The sequence below is a fragment of the Vanessa cardui genome, chromosome 12 (genome assembly GCF_905220365.1).
Source record: "Vanessa cardui chromosome 12, ilVanCard2.1, whole genome shotgun sequence".
Taxonomy (NCBI): Eukaryota; Metazoa; Arthropoda; class Insecta; order Lepidoptera; family Nymphalidae; genus Vanessa; species Vanessa cardui.
The window spans coordinates 13,127,081-13,152,551 of record NC_061134.1 but is presented as its reverse complement, the minus strand read 5'-3'; the positions used below and the strand labels follow the sequence as shown (position 1 = coordinate 13,152,551).

The 25,471-nt window shown below is 32.5% G+C and overlaps 2 protein-coding genes across 2 annotated transcripts in view; both read right to left on the bottom strand.

The window, feature by feature from the left end:
• Nucleotides 1-9,109: 9,109 nt before the first annotated feature.
• Nucleotides 9,110-20,662, bottom strand: LOC124534385 (acid-sensing ion channel 2). Its single transcript, XM_047110197.1, has 10 exons — nt 20,579-20,662; nt 19,175-19,285; nt 18,769-18,900; nt 18,366-18,513; nt 17,753-17,959; nt 16,865-17,013; nt 16,380-16,507; nt 15,941-16,094; nt 13,983-14,078; nt 9,110-9,295 (listed from the first exon to the last, which is right to left on the bottom strand). The coding sequence occupies exons 1-10, from the start codon at nt 20,600-20,602 to the stop codon at nt 9,116-9,118; spliced, it is 1,329 nt and encodes a 442-aa protein (XP_046966153.1). The 5' UTR covers nt 20,603-20,662; the 3' UTR covers nt 9,110-9,115.
• A 2,370-nt stretch (nt 20,663-23,032) lies between these two features.
• The window catches only part of LOC124534130 (protein yellow), a 39,799-nt gene continuing 37,360 nt past the window's right edge, over nt 23,033-25,471 (bottom strand). Inside the window, exon 3 of the mRNA XM_047109825.1 lies at nt 23,033-24,744. Coding sequence (XP_046965781.1) covers nt 23,645-24,744 — 1,100 coding nt within the window. The 3' untranslated portion in view covers nt 23,033-23,644. The remainder of the gene's footprint in view (nt 24,745-25,471) is intronic.

The window sequence follows — 25,471 nt, the reverse complement described above, 5'->3', positions numbered from 1 at the left end:
CTAACGCGTAAGGGACCGCCTTGCCGATTGTGCCTAAATGACCCAGTGGTTAGAACGCGAGCATCTTAACCGATGATTGCGGGTTCAAACCCAGGCAAGCACCACTATATATATATGTCCTTAATTTGTGTTTATAATTCATCTTGTGCTCGGCGGTGAAGAAAAACATCGTGAGGAAACATGCATGGGTCTAATTTCTTCGAAATTCTGCCACATGTGCATTCCACCAACCCGCATTGGAACAGCGTGGTGGAATATGTTCCAAGCCCTCTCCTTAATGGGAGAGAAGGCCTTATCCCAGCAGTGGGAAATTTACGGGTTACTTTACTTTTTTTTTCTTTTGCCGATAGTAGTCGAGTCTAAGACCATCAGACCAATAAGAATAGGTCCTTTAAAAATCTTATTTTTGCCGGACCCTCTCAATACCTGCACCCGGGCACTCATTGTGCTTAAAATAGAGCTGGGATTTATTATGATAAATAAATATATAACAATAATTTAATATGATGAAGGAAATAAGTCTTATCAGCTGGCTAAATAATCATATGTCTGCGGAAACTGGTGCTAAAAAAAGATCCTGTACGTCAGGTCACTGGTGAGGAGGTGAGAGAATAAACAAAATGACGATTTATTGTCTCATCGCCATAAGGAGAGACCTCTAAAAAAGACTTAGTAACCTAAAATATTTAATTATTATTTTTCTTCTATTAAATAATCAAATCTGAAGTCGCTTTATTTGCTACTGATCTAAGTTTTATATTATTATAATATATATGTAGTTGTGCCCTACATGTTTTACAGTACAATCTATTTCAAAATCTAAATTTTAGTGTCATTGATGACTATAGAAATTAATAATTGGATTCTTGGCTGTTGACTATAGGCCTTTGTGTTCTGTTAATTTTTATGACAATTTTACGACCCGGAATATCGTGTGCCAATTGTCTTCCTTGAAATATTTGAAAATAGAATAACTGGAAAATCAACGGCGACATATTGGTAGTATTATAGGTTAGTGTTGATGTTTATACAATTGATTTTGTAATTCAATTAACTTGCATATATAGGAGACAGTGATCCCACAAAGTTAAAGAATTAATCAGACGATATGAAAATAGCGTGTTTGGCTCGAGCAATAGTGATTCATGTTGTAAGCGAAAATATGTAGTCCCCTGTATACAGGAATATGTTTGTTACGTCCGCCCTTTGCTATTATTAGATAGGGCTGAGTCCGATGTTTCGTAATACAGCCGTAATCCGCGGCAATTGATTGTTTACTTATAATATGATTTATGATTTAATAGTGGAATTATTTTCAGTTTGATTTGTTTGTAAGACATTTTTTCCGAGTTTACATTAGAGTCTATCTAACTTCACATTAGATTACCGAAACTAAAAAAAAATATATTTTTCAATATGATGTCGAATATAATAATATAATATCGAAATTGTGGTCAATTTGGACACACAAGTATGAGGACCATTATTAACTATTATGAAATAAAATTAAAAACTAAAATAAAAACAAAAATATAATATAGTCCAAAATCGAAATATAATAACAGAACTTAAAAACCAATAGTAAGTACCATAGGATTTTATGACGGATCGTTGTCGTACACATCTAATACCAATGAATATTAAACAATTATTAACATCTCAAAAATACATGACTTTTAGACTTCCCTAAAATATATTGTTTCAAAGATTTATATGTATTTGTTAATACATATCCACTATTTTATTATATATTGTTAAGAACGTTAAGGATGGTTTAGAAAATTTTATGATAGTCCAGCATAGGCAATATATATGTAGTAGTGTATTGTAATAATTATGTACTTTATAAATGGTGAAGAGAAATATTTACAATAGATATATCCAATAAGTGCCATTACAATCGCAACAGCAGTTTTCTTTTAGGAAAGCTGTTTTATTATTTGTTCTGATCGTAACTATTCAATTTTGCACATCCCAACTGCCAATGCAAGAAATTCGACCCAAACCTTGGATCGCCATTGCTTCCAATGTTGTCCAATATGTTACTCGTATAACCTTTATTTTTGTAAGTGAGATAATTACGTACACTGTACACTGACTCATTCATTCATTCGCATGTAACAACGAAAAGTATGAATGTTTTGAATGAAGATAAAGTAAGTGTTACTAAAGGCACAAGAGGCAGCATTTTAACTCCCAAGGTTGGTGGTGCATTGGCGTTGCAAGGTATGGTTAATATTTCTTACAGCGCCCATGTCTGTGAGTGATGGTGGCCAATTAAGAACAGTTGGCCCATTTACTCCACCTACGTATTTAATTTTAAAAAAAAATCAGGTTATTAAAGTCATAAATAAAGAAACCATTTGTTGCCCGCAGCTTTGCTTTTCTTCTGCAGCGCAATTTTGGTGGCATGGATCTGAACCGCTTACGTGATGATGCGGCTAAGATTGACTGGTCAGTGGTGTTTAGCACGTCTGCGGTGGATGAAAAGGTAGCTATATTTAATTCGCTTTTGACACAGCTATTTGATAAACATGCTCCGATACGACCTGTGCGTGTTAAGCATTTGCCTGCTCCTTGGCTGACCGCTGATATCAAGTTGTTACAAGACCTAAAAAATAAAGCTCGAGCAAAGTACAAACGAGATCCGACTTCAAGTAACAGGGAGATTTATAAAAAAATTCGGAATCGCTGCAACAAGGCATGTAGAGATGCACAACGACGCCATATTCACAAATCTGTCACTGAGGAAGAAGATTCCGCTAAAGTGTGGAAATTCCTTAAGTCTTTGGGAGTTGGCAAGGTTAAACAGAACCTTAATCTAAGCACGTTCGACCTTAACGAACTCAATAAATATTTCATCTCATCATCTACTATTGATAATACTACAAAATCTAATACTCTTAGTTTTCTTTCAGCCATAAATACTCCTATGACATATTCCCCTTTTAATTTCTCTCAATTATCTGAATGTGATGTTAAGAAGAACTTACTTGCTGTCAATTCTAATGCAGTGGGCTGTGACTGCCTCAGTCGTAACATGATCGTTCCCATTTGTGATCTTATTATTCCTATTTTAACCCACATTTTTAATCATTCCTTCTCATCCGGTACTTTTCCCTTCTGTTGGAAAGACGCCCAAATTATTCCTCTCCCTAAGAAGTCTAATCCAATTACCCTTTACTGATCTTCGTCCTATTTCAATTCTTCCTTTCCTGTCCAAAGTACTGGAGCGTCTTGTCCACCAACAATTATCCTTGTTCCTTTCATCGAATAATCTCCTAAATCCACTCCAATCCGGCTTCCGCAAGGGTCATAGTACGACCACTGCTCTTGTTAAAATTACAGATGACATTAGACTTGCAATGGATAATCAAAGGCTTACGGTGTTAACATTGCTTGACTTTGTAACTCCCTTCCTATTAGCATTAGAAAAGCGCAATCCCACACCTGTTTCAAAAAATACGTAAAAGAACATTACTTGTCGCTTAATACGTCATAACTTATTTTACACTTCTGTTAATATGTATGTATATGTATATGTATGTGTATGTGTATATGTATATATGTGTATGTGTATGTATATGCATGTGTATGTATGTATATATTTCATTTATATCTATTAATATATATTTATCAATTTTTTCCATATTGATATATATTGATTCGCATGTAATATATTTTAGTCAATTAATTTATAACTTTTGTACGCCTCCAAACCGCTTCCATTTATTTTTTCAGTCCTATGCCCAAAGGTTGTCTGGAAGAAATTGCTACCGTAGCGATAAGACCGCCTTTGTACATCTACTCAACATGTTACCCATTTGCCTTGTTTTTTATTATTGGTGTACAATAAAGAATATTTATTATTATTATTATTATTATAAGATAAAAAGTAACAAATGTCCATCTTCGAGATTAAAGCTTTCTAAACCAATTTTCGATATTCCGATTCAATGGTTTAGCCCTACAAAGTAACAGACAGACATCTGACAGATCAGTGTAGATAAATCGAACATCTGAGCCTTCAAAACACGAATTCTCAATAATGATCCTGATTTGAGGAATGCTCGCGTTTACAGCTTCCTGGTCTACTCCATTCCTAAAATAAACCAAAGCCGTTACCTAGATAAAGTTTGTTCTACGGTAAACAAACCTCTATATTTGAAACATTCGATTAATATTTTAAATTAAAGGAACGTATTTATGAATTTTATAATTATGGAAGTTATCTACACTGAAGAGTCATCACCAATATGAAATATGTCAAACTGATACCACAAATTTAATTGGCGCATCTTTTTTTATGGAATAGGTTGGTGGACGAGCATATGGGCCACCTGATGGTAACCATCACCCATAGACAATGACGCTGAAGGAAATATTAACTATTTCTTACATCGTCAATGTGCCACCAACCTTGGGAACTAAGATGTTATGTCCCTTGTGTCTGTAGTTACTCTGGCTCACTCACCCTTCAGACCGGAAATAACAATACTGAGTACTGTTATTTGGCGGTAGAAAAACTGATGAGTGTACCACCAAGTACAAGTAAAAATCGTGACTAATATGTTCTCTTTCATTGTAAAATCAAACAATATTACGCATTTTTATTTGGGGGTATAAAATTCGATGTAGAAGCAAAGTATGTTTCCATTTACTTTTTTATTATAATCATTGAAATAATCAAATTGTTAAGTAAATTGAATCGCTTAATGAATCAGAAAAAATTCTTAAGACCGTCGAAATATTTTCATGTTTTATTTTTTTAATTATTATTTATTAAAAATGAATAGGCATTTGAACCACTGGGAATATTAATGCAAATCCTCAATTATGACAGGATCCTTTATCCACGACATGACATGGTTCATTTTTCGCCCGGATAGGACTGTGAAAAAAGGCGTTTAAAAGGTCGACGAAACTGTTATCGGTATTCTAGAAGTAAAATGAAAATATAAATAATTGGTGGACGTGGATGAAATTATACTTAATTACTATAAGGTTTCCTCTTACTTGTTTTCTAGAAGAATTTAAACAATGTTACATCAAAATCAGTTGTATTAATCAAAGCTTATAAAAATCTAAAGCTCATGTACATTTGTCGTCCACTATTTAGACTTATCTATACATATCAATACAATTAGAGCATTAGACGATGATTTCAACATAAGTGCTTTTTGTAAGTTGATATTGCTTAGAAACCAACCAAAACGATCATTTCTTATTTTTGGACCATTCTAAACTAATATTTTAATTACGTATAGTAGATAGTATAGTAGATAGTATATGGTTTTTTTCGCAATATGAAATAAAAACGGAGGAAATAGAGGGGTTCCCAGGTAATAAAATAGAATCCAGATAGCAGACATTAATCATATTTGAAATCTTCTTATTATCTTTACTATAATCGTAACAAGTCACAAAAAGGGAGCCTAATTATTTCCTAGCTTCACCTAAATAAACCAATTTGATAATTAGATAAGACAGGAAGTATTTCTAAATCAAAAGCTAAAGTGCATGGTACAGTCATTTTCATTAATATATCAGCTACATCGGTAGACACTAATTTGGGTTATCGACACGGCTTGCAGGTGACTAATACAGGGTCGGGAATCCACTGCTTGAGCGGATCCTATTGGTTAATAATTTTGTAATTTCATTTTTATGTTGAATAGTTACAACAACAACCAACAACAACAACAACTGTAAATAGCTGGGCTAAGGCCTCCTCTCCCTATGAGGAGAAAGTTTGGAACATATACCATTACGCAGTTCCAATGCGGGTTGCTGAAATACACATGTAGAAGAATTTCTATGAAATTTGACACACGCAGGTTTCCTCACGATCTTTTTCTTCGCCGCTTCGCCTGGATTTGAACCAGCAATCATCGGATAAAATACAAGTAAAAAAAGCAAGTCATTCTTAAATAATTTGCAAAATATCACCTTCACTAACTAAGCTCTTATCAGCAAGGAAATCTTTAGACTCATTTTTAGGCGATTATTTGTGAGACTTTCTGGGCTGTTTTACTTTTTAATAGTTCCGTAATCAAATTTCTTTCAGTTAATTTCTTCGATATTTTTTATATCAGTTAGTCCATCCGATTGAATTTAACAATTGACAGGCAAATTACAATTGAGTATGATTAATTTTTCTTACGGTGCCAATATTTTTAATTGTTATTTGTTTGCCAACCTTCCCGTCATTAATAATCAAAACAAAACAATTGCTAAACATGTATTAGACTTAGTTACCTAAAGTAACACTAATAAATTCAAGTTTTATTCACCATGGAATCATTATATCTCTCAAATTTTAGTTGGTTTACAATATTTATGGCATGGCAAATTTAATTCATAAAGAGATGAAGTCAAACGTTACACGTGTTGGCCACTCTTGATATCACTTGTTGTAGTTTCTACGATAGTCGGGTATAATAACTTTATTGGATGGACACTTTGTTTCTAATTTTTGAATATAGAACGAAATTCAATTTATATCCCAATATAATAACGGACAGAAAATAAAACGAAAACTGATTTAATAATATATGAGTTAACGATAATATTCCTGATTTTAGTTTCAGATCTATTCACCACTTTTAATTGGGACATTTAGTTTTGCTTATTAAATGAAAAAAATGTCTTAAATAGTTTCGAAGGTTCTTAGTTCAGCTAACTAAGAACGGTTGCTTTACTGATGTTGATTGAATAAAAATAAAGATAAAGATATATATGTATGTGTGTATGTAAGTATATTACAGTATAAATCGCTCCGCTTGGTAATATAACCAAGCATTTAGTCTCGACGCAACCGGCATAATCGTTCGACATCTGCCAAGAGATGCAATTTAGCGCAGCATACCAAGAAGTATGCGAATTGATTTAGAAGGCACTTACCAAGGCAATTCAATCGTACCTCGCACTTAATCATATTCTAGGCGAATTCAAATAGCGCTGTTTCCATAAGTATAAACAGTTTTGCAGGTGATTTCGTGAAGAGTTTACTTATTTTCCAAATTTTTAGGTCCAATTTAAATGCAAAGCTTAAGTAACGTCCGGTTATATATTACAATCGTTTACAGATTGAGATTGAAAATATAGGTTATAAAAATAAAATATAGCGTGCGAATGTCATCCTTGTATCTTTTATTGAAATTATATGATTGACAAATCATTGATTATAACTCTAAACCATTAATTATTTATATCTAATTACAATTTTTTTTAATATGGAAACTCTTTACTTGCATCATTGAACATAAAAATTAAACGTTTATCCAAAAACAAATGTATCAAATTGAAGGTGAAAGCTCATCTACGTCTGTAAAATATAATATTTCAGAGGATGCAATAGACATTGTACTTTAGGATACACTACATAAGTCGATAATTCAATTTAATAATGGATAAGAAAATTAGGTTGCTACAGAAGTGCACGTCCACCTATTAACGAAAGTCTCCGTGTCATATCTTTTTTACTCCTGAATAGTTAATATTTACACTTTACCAATGTATGCTACATTGTGGATATTGTTATTCACATCTTAATATATTTCAATAAAGATTTTTATTACAAATAATACATTTTACTTCTGTTTATCAAGCAAAAGAAAAAACATACCATTTATATAAATGAGGAAGACAAATGGACCAAGAATTGATCCTTATGGACTCCGATATAAAGTCAACAAAGTGAATATGGTTCCTATAACGTCCTTGTGCAAAGATTCCTGACCTTTCTTTCATGTTGTATACAATTAAACGATAATTAGCAAAACTAGCCTCGAAGCAACCTCGTTGGTAAATTGAATTGAGTTCAGATACGGAAGTCGTAAATCATAGTGCAATAGATTACGAATATAAATATCTTAACCACAGACATAACAAATCGTAACTAATATAATGAAAGTAAGTTTTTTTTCTGTATATAATATGATTATTATTGAAATTATGAGCTTCGATTTATTAAAAATAAAATTAGGAGTTCATGATATATTTTACAAGCAATTAAATATGTAAGTAATATATAAGTATCAAACCGAACCATTTTCCCATCTGTACTGAGCCAATTCATATATCGCATTTTACTTTTTCATATGTATTTACTATATAATGCTGAATAACAAATAAAAATATATATAAACTAGCAAATTGAGTAATTGAAATAGCAATAGCAGGGTGAAGACTGGGGGCTGGCACAATTCAATAACCTATAGCAGATGGTGCAACCCTACGAGATGCTGGAGACTGAAAAGTAAAGTACGCTAATTTCGATGGTCCGAAACTGGGGTCCACTGTACTTGCTAGCTAACTTTATATTGCTCGATTAAATAGTACAAGAAAAGTAGCCGTCATGTACAGTAATAACAAGCATTGACGCAAAAACATAAATCTATTAACGAAATTTTGCATGCACCGCTGATCTATGAAAGCAAACAATTCGATACGAATTACATAAGCGGAGTACATACTGTGAGTAATCTTCGAAACGAGAAATCATGTTATGAATACATTATTTCGAAAAAAAAAATCAGTTCTGATGTCAAAAGAGTTTTTATTTTAAAAAATGTCAAGATAACATTTAGATATTATAAAAGTCTGTATTATACAGCTGTGTTGTTTCCATCTAAGTAGAATAAAGGAATTTTATCTCAACCCAAGGTGAGTAAAAACGCCAATATTGCAGAAGCTGACTAAGGAAATCCAATGTGAAAAGTGAGAATGACAGCGGAATGCTTCAACGAGCCATTTATTTTTAGAAACCATGCAAAAAGCAAAGGTACTCGCAATGAAGATTACCGTATAGCCGAAAAAAAAACTTGGTCCAGAAAATTTCAGCTCAATAGGTTGTGTGGAACTGATCTTAAACTCAGTTGCAAGATGGTTTAACCCACGCACTAATTAAATAAATGCTTGTAAAACTGTAAGACTTTGATTTTAATTACGTTATATAATTAATTACTAATTGAGGATACTTTGAATCATCTATTTGTGTTCTTACTTGAAGGTTTCTTATTTGGAAAATTATTACATTGAAAATAAAACACATAGTCATGAATGCTCAAAATAATATAATTGATATTTTGCGTTCGCATTACGTCCTTAAAACTCACTGTTTCCATTGATCTATTTTAAGTTCTTCTTTACTTATAATAGTGGCTATATTAGCTTGGAAGGCCGGCACACTTGTGTCCTTCTTCCTCTTGACAATGGATGGTCGTATGAAATTAATCCAAATATTTCCAATTATGTCAATTAACCCGATAACCGATAGACCCAAAAGAAAACCCTGGAACAAAATTATTAGTTTTTTAATATAAAGTAAATGATTTTTTTATTTCTTTTAGAAGGACAAAGCTGGTAATGGGAAGATGATCTGATTGTAATTATTAATATCTCCCAAATACTTGGTGGTAGGGCTTTGTGCAAGCCCGTCTGGGTAGGAACCACCCACTCATAAATTATTCTACCGCCAAATAACAGTATCAGTATTGTTGTGTTCCGGTTTGAAGGGTGAGCCAGTGTAATTACAGGCACAAGGGACATAACATCTTAGTTCCCAAGGTTGGTGTCACATTGACGATGTAAGGAATAGTTAATATTTCTTACAGCTTCATTGTCTATGGGTGATGGTGACCACTTACCATCAGGCGGCCTATATGCTCGTCCGCCAACCTATATCATAAAAACGGCACTGGCATGGAATAAACTATAAATAATTGAATTGCCATGCCTAAGATGTTATGAACCGTATAATAAATTACACCGTAAAATTAATTACACTGGCTCACTTATAAACAGAACATAGATATAAAAAGTAAAACTGTTTTGCAGTAGAAACATTATACTATATTTTATTTAATAGTATCAGAATCTAATTAAACTCATAAGTCGTGAAAATTTCATGTTCTCTTTGAGAATATCTACATTTATTTAATGCGCCTGATATAATATTTTAGCAAAAGATTTAAACAAAAAATACACTTATGGTTTTTTTTAAGTTATTTATGAATATGAATAATATTCACTAGCAATGTAAATGTAATTCCAATATTAAATGAATTAAATTGGATGTTATGTTACATTGTAATTAGTGCCGTTCACGCGTGCGTTAATATACTGAGTAATTTAAAATTTATATCGAAATACAATGATGAAAATAGTTCCACCTTTTTATCTCTAGATTGAAGTTAAATATACATATAAGATATTAGGTACATATATTGTACGCATAACTATAGTCAATGAAATTTATTGACTATATTTATTAGAAGTAGAATTTACAACAAAAAAAAATTGTAGCCATATCAGTTATATGCCAGTAAAAGTCCCGTCAATCGGTCCAGCCGTTGTAATTTTGTTATGTGTACCATGTGTATGCATTAAGTAAAAAGGGGTATTTTCATATTACATTAGACACTCCAGTTTTATTAGGTACATGTATAGATTTGAGATAAAGGAGAGCTACTAATCGTCTCTGTAGAATCTACATTCTGCTCTTGTACGGAACAGGAGCAGAATTGCTTGCAATCCAACATGACTGTTTGTAGTCATCTTGTATAAACATTATTTTGTGAACCCGTACAGAACTGTTCCTTTACGTTCCTTCTACGTAATTAAAGATAGTCTTTTAATAGCATACAAATAGTTTATTACAATAAAAAATATTATCAACAATCTCTATGAAATTTGAAAGATGTAAGAGAACAATACAAACAAAGATACATTTTTAAGAAAATTCAAACAAAAATCTGTTTACTATTAAAGTATTATTGTTTCCGGTTTGACGGTAAGTGAGCCAGTGTAACAACAGACACCAGGGAACATCTTAGTTGTCAAGGTGGTTGGTGTAAGGATATAATAGATAAAGACGATATAATATAATAATTATATATGAACGCCCGTGTTATATTTCATTAAATGAAGGTAAAACTCAGCTATACTAAACAGAATTCACGAAATCAAGCTATAGCATGCGCTCTTCATCTGGACGTATACTAATGGTTTACCGTAAATTTGCCTATAGACGAATATCCTATGAGTCATTAGAAAAACGACCTGTTCGTTTCCATGCCCAAAGTCTAACAAATGTTGGCGGTATGCCAAAATATTTGAGCGAATTCTGCTGCTGTATCACACACATATACCCAGAGTTAATTCAATAAATAAATATATCTGTTTAAAACAAAATGTTATTCAATAACCGATTATTTGGACGAATAATTTTATTCCTTGTGCTATTAATATTTCCAACTTTTTTATTTTTGAAATTACATATTTGAAATTCACTATTATGGAATCTATAGTAATTTAAGGCGTGCATAGCAAGGCTTGATTTACATACAAAATCTGGTATAAAATTTAAATATATTCTTTTAATTACAAATAAAACGTCCAGGTTTGTATAAATTGCATTATTATATTTGTTTCTTGGCAGACTTTTTCATGTGTTAATATATAAAACCTATTTATTATGAATTACTTACTTTTAAACATAATTATAATTTTATTATTTATATACATAATTTCATTTAAAATTTCATAGTTTTCTATTAACTTTAATCAAATAAAATAAAATAAGAAATTGTGCCCAATAATAGTTAATTTACAGCAATGATTTCTATAAATCAATACAATATAAAATAAAGTCGCCTACTTCTGTCCGTCTCTATGTATGCCTAGATCTTTAAAATTAAGCAATAAATTTAAATTAAGTAATATTTTTTTTAATAGAAAGAGTGAATCGAGAGAAAGGTTTTTGTATATAATACATGGACAATCAAGTAATGAAACACTGATAATTTTAGAAGTTTATAAAGTGATATCGTAAATAAACAAATTCTGAAAAATTTTTAGTATCAGTATTGCATGTTATATATGAATAAGTATCGTAAATATTTAAAATGATAATATTCAGTTTCGATAGCCTCCGAATGTAATATATCGTTTGACGTTGTACATTTTTGGTGGCTCGTAAATACGCTCGGTGCGGGCTTAAATACGTCATTCAATGAAATTGTATCTCAATTCTTATCTATACATAGAGTTTCTTTGTAATATGAAAATATTTTAATAAAAGCTTTTATAAAATGTTATGTAAATCGAAAATAATAATATATATCATTTCAAATTTATTATTAGTGAAATTGGTGGAAGGTTAAAGGACTATCAATCGGAATTAATGGCATCCAGATAATTTTAGAAAATAGTCGATAGTTTTTAATGGATACTAGCGACCCGTTCCGGCTTAACGTGGGTACAATACTGATACTAAATATATGTGTATGTATACTACAAAATGTCATATACAAAGTTCATAGTTTTTTGTCATTAGACAATACAAACAACTAAGTCCCTGTATTTAAAAACTGAAATATCTTCGAAAATATACAATTTAATTACATACTGTAAAGGATCATATTGATCTACATGATATACCCAATGTATTTAAGGTACTTTATTGGATAAGAATTAATGCTGTACTGCTTAAATTACTTCGAAAATAAACCATTATTTCTCTAAAAAGTGAAGGATAAAAAATGGTCATTATGGGTTGTCCTAAGAGACAAACATATACCATTACTTTGATCTATTGCCAGCGTTTGCAATGTAAGTGCAAAACAATGTATTTATTTACGACATCGCACTAAAAAACTCTAAAATTATCACCGTTTCTCTAGTACCTTCCTACCTTCTTCTCGAATCTCTCTGTCTAATAAAAAAACACATCAGAATTCGTTGGACAACTTTAAAGATCTAAGCAGGGACAGATAGACAGCGGAAAGCGACTTTGTTTTAACTCTATAATGATGAAGATTTAATTAAAGCCTGCAAGTACTACTGGTTGACTAGAGAATAAGGGATTCAGAGTGTTATCAAGTCTCAGTAAGAAATGTTAACTATTCTTTACATCGTCAATGCTCCACCAACCTTAGGAACTAAGATGCTATGTCCCTTGAGCCTGTAGTTACACTGGCTCACTCACCCTTCAAACCGGAACACAATAATACTGCGTACTGTTGTTTAGCGGTAGAATATCGTAATAGTAGGTAAGAAAATACAATACTTTGGACTCATTTGCCTTCAAAATAAAATAATAAATTCGCAAACCTGTATAAAGAACTCTGACTACGTAAATATAGACGGGTTAAGTTTACATAAATATGTTAACGTTAGATTTATATGCAAACAAATGCAACTGAACCGTCAAAACGGTTTTATTTACGATATGAATGAGATGAAAATAAGTAACATCTGTTTTGCGTGCGGATTTTTCTCGTCCGTTATGTGTGCTGCATAAAATTTGTTGAATAAGAACACCGGTACATCTTGGAGCCGAATGTTTCATTCAAACTTTTAACGATCAATAAGACTGAATAGTTTAAAGAATTGTAGTAGGTTAAAATTATTTAATGATTTGTATGTTATTTCCACAAATGATAAATGTAAGTACGACAACGAATGTCTGTAAATTGTTTGTATTTATTTTTTCAATTATGTTCTCTTGTAAGTGATGTAATTGTCTATATGAGAATAAATAATCTTTAAACGTAAACCTAAAATAGGTTAGTATAAAAGAATGATAATTTAATAATTATTTGACAATAATCTTTACTAAGATTGGATCAAGTTTTGCCGTAACGAATCAACAGTCTTTAGAATAGACCAAAATAGAATATATAAAATAATCAAATAAAATACAGATGATAGAGAAATATAATAAACAGTATCATCACTCAGACAGCGATCACCTCGCGATGTAAAATTGGTTTGGAATATCATTGATAAAGACTATAAATAATAATGGACCTAATGTGCTTCCTGTGATACACCAGTATCTAATTAGTATATTCTCTAAGATAATCAAATTTCCAATTCCAAATAGTTGCTCTGCAATCCATAAGGATATAAGTGTGTTATGAACTATACCTAAATAATTAGTATTAAAAATTAAATTAAATAATTGATCAACTTACAATACTACCGCCGAGATCTGATAGGAACAGATTCCAATCGTAGTTAAATCTCTCCTCATACACGGATACCATCATGTTGTTGAAATGAATGTAGATCTGGAAATTATTTTTGGATATCAATAATATAAAATTCAACTGACATTCTCGATGTATAATTATGAACATGCATTGCGAAGGAATTAGGTCATATTAGAAGATCAGGTAGAAAAGAGCAAAACTCAAACTCAAACTCAAATTACTTTATACAACAATTTACACTTACTTATTGATGGTGAAACAATACCACCGGTAGCTAAAAGGCGATTAAATCGAATCGAATCATACATTTTTCTTCATAAAGCTTTACAGGTTGTTGATGATGGATTCTATTAAGAAGACTCGCGAGACATTTCTTTCCTTTAGATTTAATTCTATATATATATTGTATAAAGAAGGATATGCAAAATATTTATGAAGTCTCAATTTGTCTGACTGTCTGATGAAATATAAAAATCAATCGATCATCGTTAAAAAATTTGACATTTTTGATGGAAAAGTTTGAGCGTCATAAGGTAGTTAGTGGCTTGGTCGTTTTTCATTAATTACCTTTCTTCTTATTATGGTATGTTAATTTTAAAAAATATTAGGTTGGGGAAAAAGTCTTTTCGCATATAGTATGTATGAACTTGTAATAAAATCTCTTTGGCTATACCATTTGTATCTGGCTGGTTTTGGTATCATTAAAAAGTTTTAATTTTAAAGAAGGCACTTCCAAATTCAAATTAGGAATTTGTGTGATTTTCATTTGTTTTTGTTGTTGTTAAAATGAGTGAATCGAAATTCGATACATTTTAAAATTTTACTATAAAAAAGGTAAAAATGCAACTCAAGCCGCGAAAAAAATTTGTGATGTTTATGGACCTAATGCAGTATCTGTGAGAGTAGCGCAAGTTTGGTTTAAGCGTTTTTAAGCCGCAAATTTTGATATCAAAGATGCATCTCGTTCTGGTCGCCCTGTTACGGACAAAATTGATGCCATTTTTGAAAAAGTGAAGCAAGATCGGCATATTAGTAGTTACGATGTAGCTGAAGAACTGGCAATTGACCACAAAACGGTTTTGACTCATTTGAATAAATCTGGGTACACAAAAAAGCTCGATATATGGGTGCTTCATGAACTCACTGAAAGAAACCTAATGAACCGTGTACTCATTTGTGATTCTTTATTACGTAATGAAACCGAACCATTTTTGAAGAAGCTGATAACTGGTGATGAACAGTGGATCACATACGACAAGAACGTGCGAAAAAGATCGTGGTCAAAGGCCGGTCAAGCTTCACAGACTGTGGCAAAACCCGGATTAACTCGCAACAAGGTAATGCTGTGTGTATGGTGGGATTGGAAGGGCATCATTCATTATGAGCTGTTACCGCCCGGCAGGACCATCGATTCAGAACTGTATTGCGAACAATTGATGAGATTGAAGCAAGAAATTGAGAGAAAGCGGCCAGAATTGATCAACAGAAGGGATGTGGTTTTTCACCATGACAACGCTATACCTCACACATCTTTAACCACTCAACAAAAATTACGAGAGTTTGGCTGGGAGGTATTAATGCATCCGCCGTATAGTCCTGACCTTGCACCTTCAGATTTTCATCTGTTTCGGTCTCTGCAGAATTCCTTAGGCAGTGTCAGGTTAACATCACGAGAGGACTGCTAAAACCACATGTCGCAGTTTTTCGATCAGAAGCCCCAAAATTTTTACAGCAATGGGATCATGTCACTACCAACAAGATGGCAAAAAGTTATGGAACAAAATGGCACCTACATACTTTAGTCAAATGTAAATAAACTATAAAAAAACTTTTTGAATTTTCATATAAAATACGAAGAAACTTTTTCCCCGACCTATTATATTACTTCGATGGATCTTTCATATTTTTTTTATTTACTGTTTTAAAACTGGTGTTGGTACCTGTGTCTGCAAATTCGATGGATCAACATTGTGTTTCCAATCGAAATTTTGAGGCTTCCATGTATAGTGCTTCTGTCTATCCGTCACATATGCATTGTAAAGATATGATCGGCAGAATCGAGGACAGGATTCGCATTCGTGGTTTTGGTACGTACTAAAATGTAACGGATTTAAACATTCACTGAATGAACCTCTTTGTTGCTTTAAATTACATCACGCTCACAAAAGAGATTTAACGACAGTGAGAAATATAACCATCACCAAATTAAACGACACCTTAAGCCTAGTCTGAGATATCAAAATATATACAGCAATGTAAGGTAAGCAGCATTTACAATCATAGACCCCATCACTTATAACAAAAATCATCCAAACATTATTGATTTTAAATGTTTTCGGTTTAACCCATGACTACTTAAATGACAATTAACATAGATACCTAACATAGGAAGAAATGAGACTTCTCATGTCTTCAAAGTTGTTACAATACGGTAGATCACTTTTCATCCACGGTCCAGAGCAACCCACGCTCTCAGCTACTGCATCTGTCACGTACTGAGTTGTGCACTAAAAAGGTTATATACATAAATACTCTTTCAATTAACAACACACACTTATCAAAGTAAAACCACTAAATAAGGTTATTGATTTCATAAAAAAAATTCAAGATTCGTAGAGACATTCAACACTTGAAATTTATTTAGAGTTAGTAGTATCGTATCTTGGTAAGGTATCAAATTCCATTAATTTTATTGTTAGGAATTAATAATTGAAAAAAGGCAAAAGTCCTTTATCGGAGGTCATGTTTGATTAATACAAAAATTCACGAAATTCGGTTCAGTGCCTTGGTCGTAAAATAGCGACAGATAGACACATAGACAGTTACTTTCACATTTATAATATTAATATAGATTAGGAACGTACAGCATTGGCGCTATAATTAGCTTCAATAGAACAGGGATCCTGGGCTTCACTGATCATAATGTACTCATCGACCTTCAGCTTCACATCTACCTTCTCTCCAGTATTCACGTACAGATAATCCACCAAACCTCCATTGTATACTTCTACTTCTAAAAGAAAAACCGAACAAGCAAATTTTAGCAGATTATTTTTTTTTATATAATGCTTACCATAGCCCAAAATATTTGTCCAAAATTGCTCTAACTCCCTCGTCCTTACAAGACCGACAACGTTGTAATAATTAAGTAAAATTCTACCAGTTGACAATTATAACGAGACATAAGTACAATAATAAAGAAGTATCACCTTCAACGATGATCTTTGCGCAAGCCCGTCTGGGTAGGTACCACCCACTCATCGGATATTCTACCGCTAAACAACAGTACTCAGTATTGTTGTGTTCCGGGTTGAAGGGTGAGTGAGCCAGTGTAACTACAGGCACAAGGGACATAATATCTTGGTTCCCAAGGTTAGTGGCGCATTGGTGATTTAAAGAATAATTAATATTTCTAATAGCGTCATTGTCTATGGGTAATGGTGACCACTTTTCATCAGGTGGCCCATATGCTCGTCCGCCAACCTTTGTATACTATAAAAAATGCATCGATCTGCACTCAATGTAGTGTAACATTCAAAGAGTTTTAATAAGAAAAAAAATAACTACAAAATTTCTTGGCGGCTCGACGAAATACATTTTGATTCCGAAAAGGCATCTTGGGATGGTGAGAAATGATAAATAAGTATCAATATACATATATGAAAAATTGTGACCACTTATCATCAGGCCTGTTACCGAACATGATGAAAAATAAGACGGTACTACTTCGTTACCACTTAAGCATCACTCACCTGTAAATGGTTCTCTGACATAGTGGACGTGAACATGATATCCAGGTGGCAGAATGCTAATAGGGTCTTCCAGGTCTGAGGCGTAGTGCTGCAAGGTTATCGAGTAGCCACTGTTCGGAGTTGTGCTGGCTCTAATATCTAAGACCTTCGGTGATACAGTGTAACAACGGCCCGTTATAAAGCCCATTACTGGAGTCAATTTGACGTCTACAATGATCAAATGAACTAGTACATAAGCATAAGAAAATCTATACATGACATATAATAAAATTGGTCTGTTTGTACCAAATAATTCGGTGCATATACCAAAAAAAATTATTTTTTACATTTTCTGTCTGTTTTCGTCAAATCTCTGGAACAGCTGGACCGATTTTAATGGAACTTACCCTGGCAGTTAGCTGATGTAGTAATAAATAACTTAGGCTACAAATATATATATATCTGTTGAATTAATATATTCAATAAAATGTATCGAGTATTTCAACTTTACCAATGTCTAGACGTTTGAAAAATTCAATGGACAAGATTCTTATATTATTTTCATTTTGATAAAAATAAAAAAGAAATAACGACAGGATAGAGTTTTAAAAACTTGTAATATGTATATACTAACTGTCTCTCTGTGTATCCAAACCGTACTGCACGAAGAAATCGTCAGCATCATAAGTTATTTCCTCCCACAGTTCGTCTAGAGATATTCTTGAAAAATTGAAGTTCCTCCAAGTTGAAGTGAAACGTGGGTGAGCGTACAGTCCATAGTCCTAAAAACATTAACGAATATTCTTCTTATATACTTAACTTATAAAATTTTAGCAGTGAACTAGTGAACTATAAATTTAAAATATTTTTGTGGCGTATTTATCTCTCAAGTGTTTTACATATTTATAGATTTTAGAGATGAGAAGAAGTACCTCATATGAATCCTCACCTGCATAAGATACTTTTGCTCACCTCTGTCTTCCAATTTTCAACTGGCGATTTAAAATCTATGAATATAATTATCAAAAGAAACTCACCGATAACTTGTCATGTTTGTAAGGCGGTTCTCTGCAGAAGGTGACGCTTGGGTAAGTGATTGTCTGATTGAAATCAAAATGCGTGTACGTTGTTATGGGACGATTGTGCAACTTTAGACTGCATATTGCTATCTTGAAAAAGAAATGGTACATATAGAGAGATGCTGATGTTTGACACTATGACATGTATAGTCGATTTGAATCAAGCTATGAGGGTCTGAACAGTAAACAATGAAGATATTATCTAACAAACCCACAAAACATTCTAAATATTCATGTCCTCGCTATCTCTTTATTTTGGGCTTGTGGAAATTAAATGGAAAACAGCAGTCATTTGAATTTTAATCTTTTGGCGCCCTATCTCCAGATCCTTAGCTTAAATGTCCAGAAATGCCTTCAATCTTACCTGTTGTACGACGACTGCCACACAGATCAAGGTGACTATGGTCCTCAATGTATTTGGGCCTTTAAAACAATTAATGCACTTCTGCTTCAGATTCAGCGGTTGATTGTCGACCTTGAATCAAAATATACAATAATAAAGGCAAACAAACAATTTTATTTATTTTTCCGAATTCTTGGTACAGTTTGTATAAAGTCTTCAAATAACAAAACTTCTGTTTCTGGTAGTATACAAGATAGTTGTTGTAGTATTGACATTTTATAACAGAATATAGCCACGCAAAAGCCAACAAAAGAAAGGGTATTCCCCTTGCTATCTGATATCTACCACGGTACCATATTCGATGCCGCGAAAAGAGTGGGACTAGTTACCGCTAGCTTTTTATTGGGTAATTCGGTAAAACGGTGAGCCTTAGGCGCACCAGGCGTTTTCAGTACTGCTGAATCTTACATACACCCCTGATTCACGTGGGAGCAACGCGTAAAAGGGTTTTTCTAGCGAGAAAAAAATCACAGTTGTTATCGGACCAATAAAAGTTATTGGATATTTTAGTCATGAATTGCTCATCGCTCAGCTTCTTCAGCTTCTCTCGCTAAGCTCGCTCACGAAAGACCACACGTTCTACGCTTGATTTGCGGCTCCGATAGTGTGTGATTGCTATGTCAACGAAGTGATGGAATACAGATATACAGAAGGCAGGTCTCGCGTGGAATTGGCAAAGCTTTGAAGTTAGTCACCGGGGCTGAATTTTTTTCTCAATAACAAAATCATACTGAGCAGTCACACTTACCAGTTACCACTATATGTTGATCTAAGTCAATTATCGATAAATAAATATACATTTATACCTACGTCTATATTCCAAACATGAATACGTAATGTTACTTACATCTAAACGGTTTATAGTTATCGACAAAATTATTTACAAATATTTTACCGGGAGGTGATGACCACTTACCATCAGGTACCGTCGTACTAGTTTATTTTATCGATTTTGTTTTATTGAATATCCTAAAGTTCTTTGATTTACCGAACAGGTACAGAAATCCAAACAAAGGTACTAAAGTATTCTCTATTAATACTAACATGCAAATAATCGTCAAGCTAATTCTGAATATGTGTAATTAATATTCCAATACACAACTATTTCCTATCTTATAATCGTTATGGTCTCATTATCAAAACCTCCAGCTGTAGATGTGCAGAAAATTACAGATGATTCTCACAATATAAATTATTCTTAAAGGAAAATAGTTACTGGCCGATTAGAGAGCCGAGAACAGAGGTTTACAATGAAATTAAAACAAAACAATGTTACAAAATTCCTAAAAAGCTTTTGAATAAACGCAAAGATTCGCGGGCGATCCACTAGTCTAATATAATTTTGTAAGATAAAAAATACCGTACCGTCTCTTCGACCTTGACAGACATTTTTCTAAATATATTCTATATTACAATTCTATTTTTCGCCATCACCGACTCTAGAGCCACTTCGTACTGACAAAAGTTTCACGAAGAATATTCTTTCGGCATTGTTACCTTTTTATCAATATTTATGATTATATTGTCCATAAAACAATAGATATAGGTGATAAAACTAACTCAATTAGGGCGTTAATATAATATATGACCCGTACAATATTAGAAGAGAATGACCTTTGTACAAAAATAACGTATCAGATTGTAAAGGCCCCCCTTGGTGCATAGGACTTTTCTCCGATTTTGAAGCAGGTGTCACCACACTGAATGCATTGCAAATGAGGCAAATTTTGATACAAAACTAATGGAGATTACGAAATAACTCATTGAAGAGCTTTAAAAAGAAATAACGTTAAAAATATGCTAATGTACTAAATAAAGAAAACCCAAGGCACGGACAACATTCGGAGATACAAATTATAGAATAAATAAAACAACGTAAATATTCAGATCAGATCAATCGAATTATGATTTTATTCCTTGTGCATATAGTTTTAATCAATGATGTTATAGTAAACAGATATGTTATTAACGCGCAAAAAGTGAAGACTAGAAAACGTCCTAATTGGGACGTTTGCCTTCAGTCGTTTTACGTAGTAATACGTTTTACGTAATTAAAACATCTAGTTATCCCTTTTACTTATTGTTTTTATCAAGCTATCCTTTTTACTTTTAACGAAATATAAAAATAAACTAAAATGAACGGTCTCCGGCGCGGCACACTTTTTTCTGTTGTTTAGTATGGATATAACATATCTGTTTATTAGAATATCATTGCCTAACAACAAACATATCCTCTAAATAAATCTAAATGGTAGAAGCTAATACTTTATTTTAGTGTTGCGTGAAATTGGCCTAATTAAGTATACTAAAAAAAATTGGAAATAAGCGTTGTGAAATATAATATTAAAAACAAGACTTCAAAGCTATTTTTAATATTAAGCATTCCACAATACATTTTTCGTCGAAACGACATTGCCTGTGATTTCATAATCGACTTGTCGAATTCGCTTTATTTTCCAAATATTGCCTTACAATGCCATCTAGCGGTGAAGATATTTATTAGTAAACGAAGTGCAATATATTGCCTAGATTGCCATCTAGCGGTGATATTAAGCAACCATAGTTAGGCAAGTGCTACAATATTAACATAAAATAAAACTAAACGTTCTTATTTAATTGACAGCAAAAAACATTGAAATATTACAGTATTACAATTTAAAATATATTTGTAACTTGATTCATCTATAAGTTAAGTCAGTGTTACCAGACATTTTATTGTAACGTTCCGTTCCTCATTTATATTATCTTCACACTTGAAATAATATTGAAATATATTTCAGATACACGTTTCAACGGACAACGGTTTTTAATATAAAATTATAAACGTCCTTACCTAAATTTCGGTTTGTTTATCTTCGTCAATTAATAAGTTTATATCTGATCTTAAAAATGTAATTAATCTAAAATTAATCGATTAATAATGATACAAAATAAAACGAAAAAAATTGAAAAAGTAGGTGGTTTTTTTTATATTCTATTTTACGGTTTTGATTAATTTTATGTTACGTTCTTTTTTTTGTTTTCGTTTGTGGTGTGCAATAAAGTATAATAAAGTATAAAAAGTAGTTAATATTCATTGTTTTATATAGACATAAACTAAATATATATAAATAAAAACCAATATACGGAAATAGATTAGAAGTTTTCTTACAAAATTTATTTAATAAAAATATGCAACTTAATTTTGCAGTTAAAAAATAACTCTTGATTTGACTTTTAATTGACTATTCATAAATCTTAAATCATAATTATTTTCTTTTTTTAATGTCCCAATCAGACATTTGGAGTAGGCATACCGTGAGCGCGACCAAGCGTGTTCCTACTACTACTGATAAGTGAAATATAATTATAAGATGCTTATGGGAGTGACGTCATCTAAGGTATAAATATATAACTCATTTTTTCATAATATCTAATAAACATTTGGTGGTGGAACCGTGGAAGATAATGTATTATTCTTACAGTCTTACCCAATGATATTCTAATAAACAGATATGTTATACCCACACTAAACAACAGAAAAAAGTGTGCCGCGCCGGGGACCGTTTATTTTAAATTTCGTTACAAGAAAAAGGTATAGCTTGATAAAAACAATAAGTAAAAGGGATAACTAGATGTTTTAATTACGCAAAACGTATTACTACATAATTATGATGTATTATAACGTATTACTGGCATAATTATGACGAAAACGAATAAGGCAAACGTCCCAATTAGGACGTTTTCTAGTCTTCACTTTTTGCGCGTTAATGACATATCTGTTTACTAGAACATCATTGGTCTTACCTAACAGAAGTTTATTCAATGAAATAAATCAAATAAGGCTTTAAGCATTTATTCTATTTATTAAATTATTTACAAAATATATATATAATGACACTTATACACTAAGTCACTTTGTATCACTTGAAGTTCACGTCAAGTAAGTACATTTTTAACTTAATACATAGATCTGTACAATCACAATAAATAAAGGGTAACGTATTATTATTTTGTACCGTGTACCATAAAGAAAGTGTTTTTTTTTAAATTTATTTTAAGCTTAATATTGTCAATAATCTATCATTAGCACCTTAAAGTTTCAAAGTAGAAACATTCATATTTATTACAATAAAATGTTGATATGATATTTTATGCCAGTACAGTGTCAAATTATACTCATATTGAAGCATAAAACTAATCCGAATGAACTATAGCCTTTGCCTTTTTATAAGCAAAAATGAACGAAGATAATTTTGATCCCTTTTTATTTAAACGATAATTATCACAAATAAAAAAAAAATCTTATCATATTGTAACTATTTCATAGTTTTAACTCATTTCATTAGTTTTTTTTATCATACAGTTTAAATATTATAAATCGTTACTTACTAATAATTCACTCAAAAACATCAAATCACACAAAATGTTTACATTTAATAATTAAATCAATCAAATTGATAATAGTATGATTGAACTTAGCAAAGCAATTATCGGGAATTGCAAACTAGGAGCTCCTGAATTAGGATTTATTTTTGCAGCTATTTTGTTCGTAACATTTTTTAATTTGTTTACATACTTTGTCAGTATATCTGACCTCGGCGTTACGTCACATGCGGTATGGCTTATAGCGTTCAAGACCGGGGCTGAGAAAACTCTGAAGTTGACTTCATTCGGGTCCAAGTGACTGTACATCCAAATAGGCATTCTATTTGACAGAACCCAAAGATTTTCATCATAATCAACTTTAATGTCCGTCGGATAGATCATTTTCTCGTCATCCATATATATCCTTCCTTGATTCTTCATCAAGTATTCCTTATTCGTGGTTCTCCAGCATGCCACCGCGTTTAGATTGACGAGAGAATAGAAGAGCACTCCAGTTTTTGGGTCAACGAAAGATGCGCTCGATTGGGCATTTGGTCCTCTGCTTCCGAGCATTTTGAACGCGTTGAAATTAGCGTCAGCTACAGATTGGTTCCTTAAATATTCAGTGGATACGGCGAATTCATTGTAACTTGCCATTGGATGGAAGTAGAGTGTGCTGAAGTTGTCTGCGTTTGGAGCTGATAAGCCTAAGCCAAATATAGCGTCAGTCCAGCTGAAGTTGTGACCCTTGACACTGAAGTCACAAGCCAATGGATCTGGGTGGAAGTAGTGGTGAGTTATTCTCCAAGATTCGTTCTTCTCCCATGAGTAAACGACTATTCCTGGTTTTCCTACATCGCCAGCGTATGCATAAGTTTTCTCGCAGTCCATATCTTCGACAGCGATATTTGCGAATCCTGAATCTTCCTTCACGTGGTCTTCTGGGAAAACGTATTTTCTGAGGAGGTTGTCGGTTTTCAAATCATATATGATAAGGGATGGCAGGAATTTCGTTGTGTTGGCTTCGAGATTACCAATTTTTCCATTATCTAATACCCAGAGACGGTCACATCGATCAGCTCGGATTCTAAACGGGGATACGATTTCTGGTTTGCCATCGGATCCCATCGAATGTGCTGCCCAGCTTGGATAAGGGATCAGTTTGGGTGATTTCGTTGAATTATCTGTAATTAGAAAAACAAATTTATGTTAAAATACAACAACAACAGCCTGTACATTGCTCACTGCGGGGCAAAGCCTCAAGGACTCCCCTCGAGGAAAAGGTTTGGAACATATTCCACCACGCTGTTCCAATGCGGATTGGTTGAATACAAATATGGCAGAATATCTATGAAATTATACACGTGGAAGTTATCTCACGATGTTTTCTTTCGCTGCCGAGCTCGAGATGAATTATAAACACAAATATATCTCATAAATCATCTTAAAAACTATCTGTATGTTATTAAAATATCCGTTTCTTTGAATATCGGAATGCACGTATGGTGGTACATTCGAAAGCTGAGAAAATTTCAAGTATACGAAGACGACACTGAAAGTATTTCCGCTAGACATTGTCGTACATTCTTGAGGAAATAATAAGCGATGCTCTTCGTATGAATTATACGGAATTTGTATTTGTAGTACATAGTATACAAGCAAAGGGTCGTATGTAAATACGTGTTTCATACTTCACAGGAAGGCAATTAAAAATTTTATATCCTGATGTAACTGACATAAAAATAAGAGATTCTCAGTTCTATGATCACTAACGTCGACAAAATTTGAATAAATAAAAATATATCATCTTCATGAATGCAAATTTAAAGATAAACCTCCTGTACATACTTAACTTATTATGACAATAACACATAATATGAGATAGGCGTTTGAACAAGTTCACTAGAAATC

Bases quoted from the DNA above. Each gene is read 5' to 3' on its own strand.
- LOC124534385 (XM_047110197.1), bottom strand. From the start codon at position 20,602: ATGTCTGTCAAGGTCGAAGAGACG. The intron at 18,901-19,174 runs GTAAGATTGAAG...TTCTTTTTCAAG, and splicing joins TGGCAGTCGTCGTACAACAG to ATAGCAATATGCAGTCTAAA. The intron at 17,014-17,752 runs GTGAGTGATGCT...TTTTTCTTTTAG, and splicing joins TGTCAGAGAACCATTTACAG to AAGTAGAAGTATACAATGGA.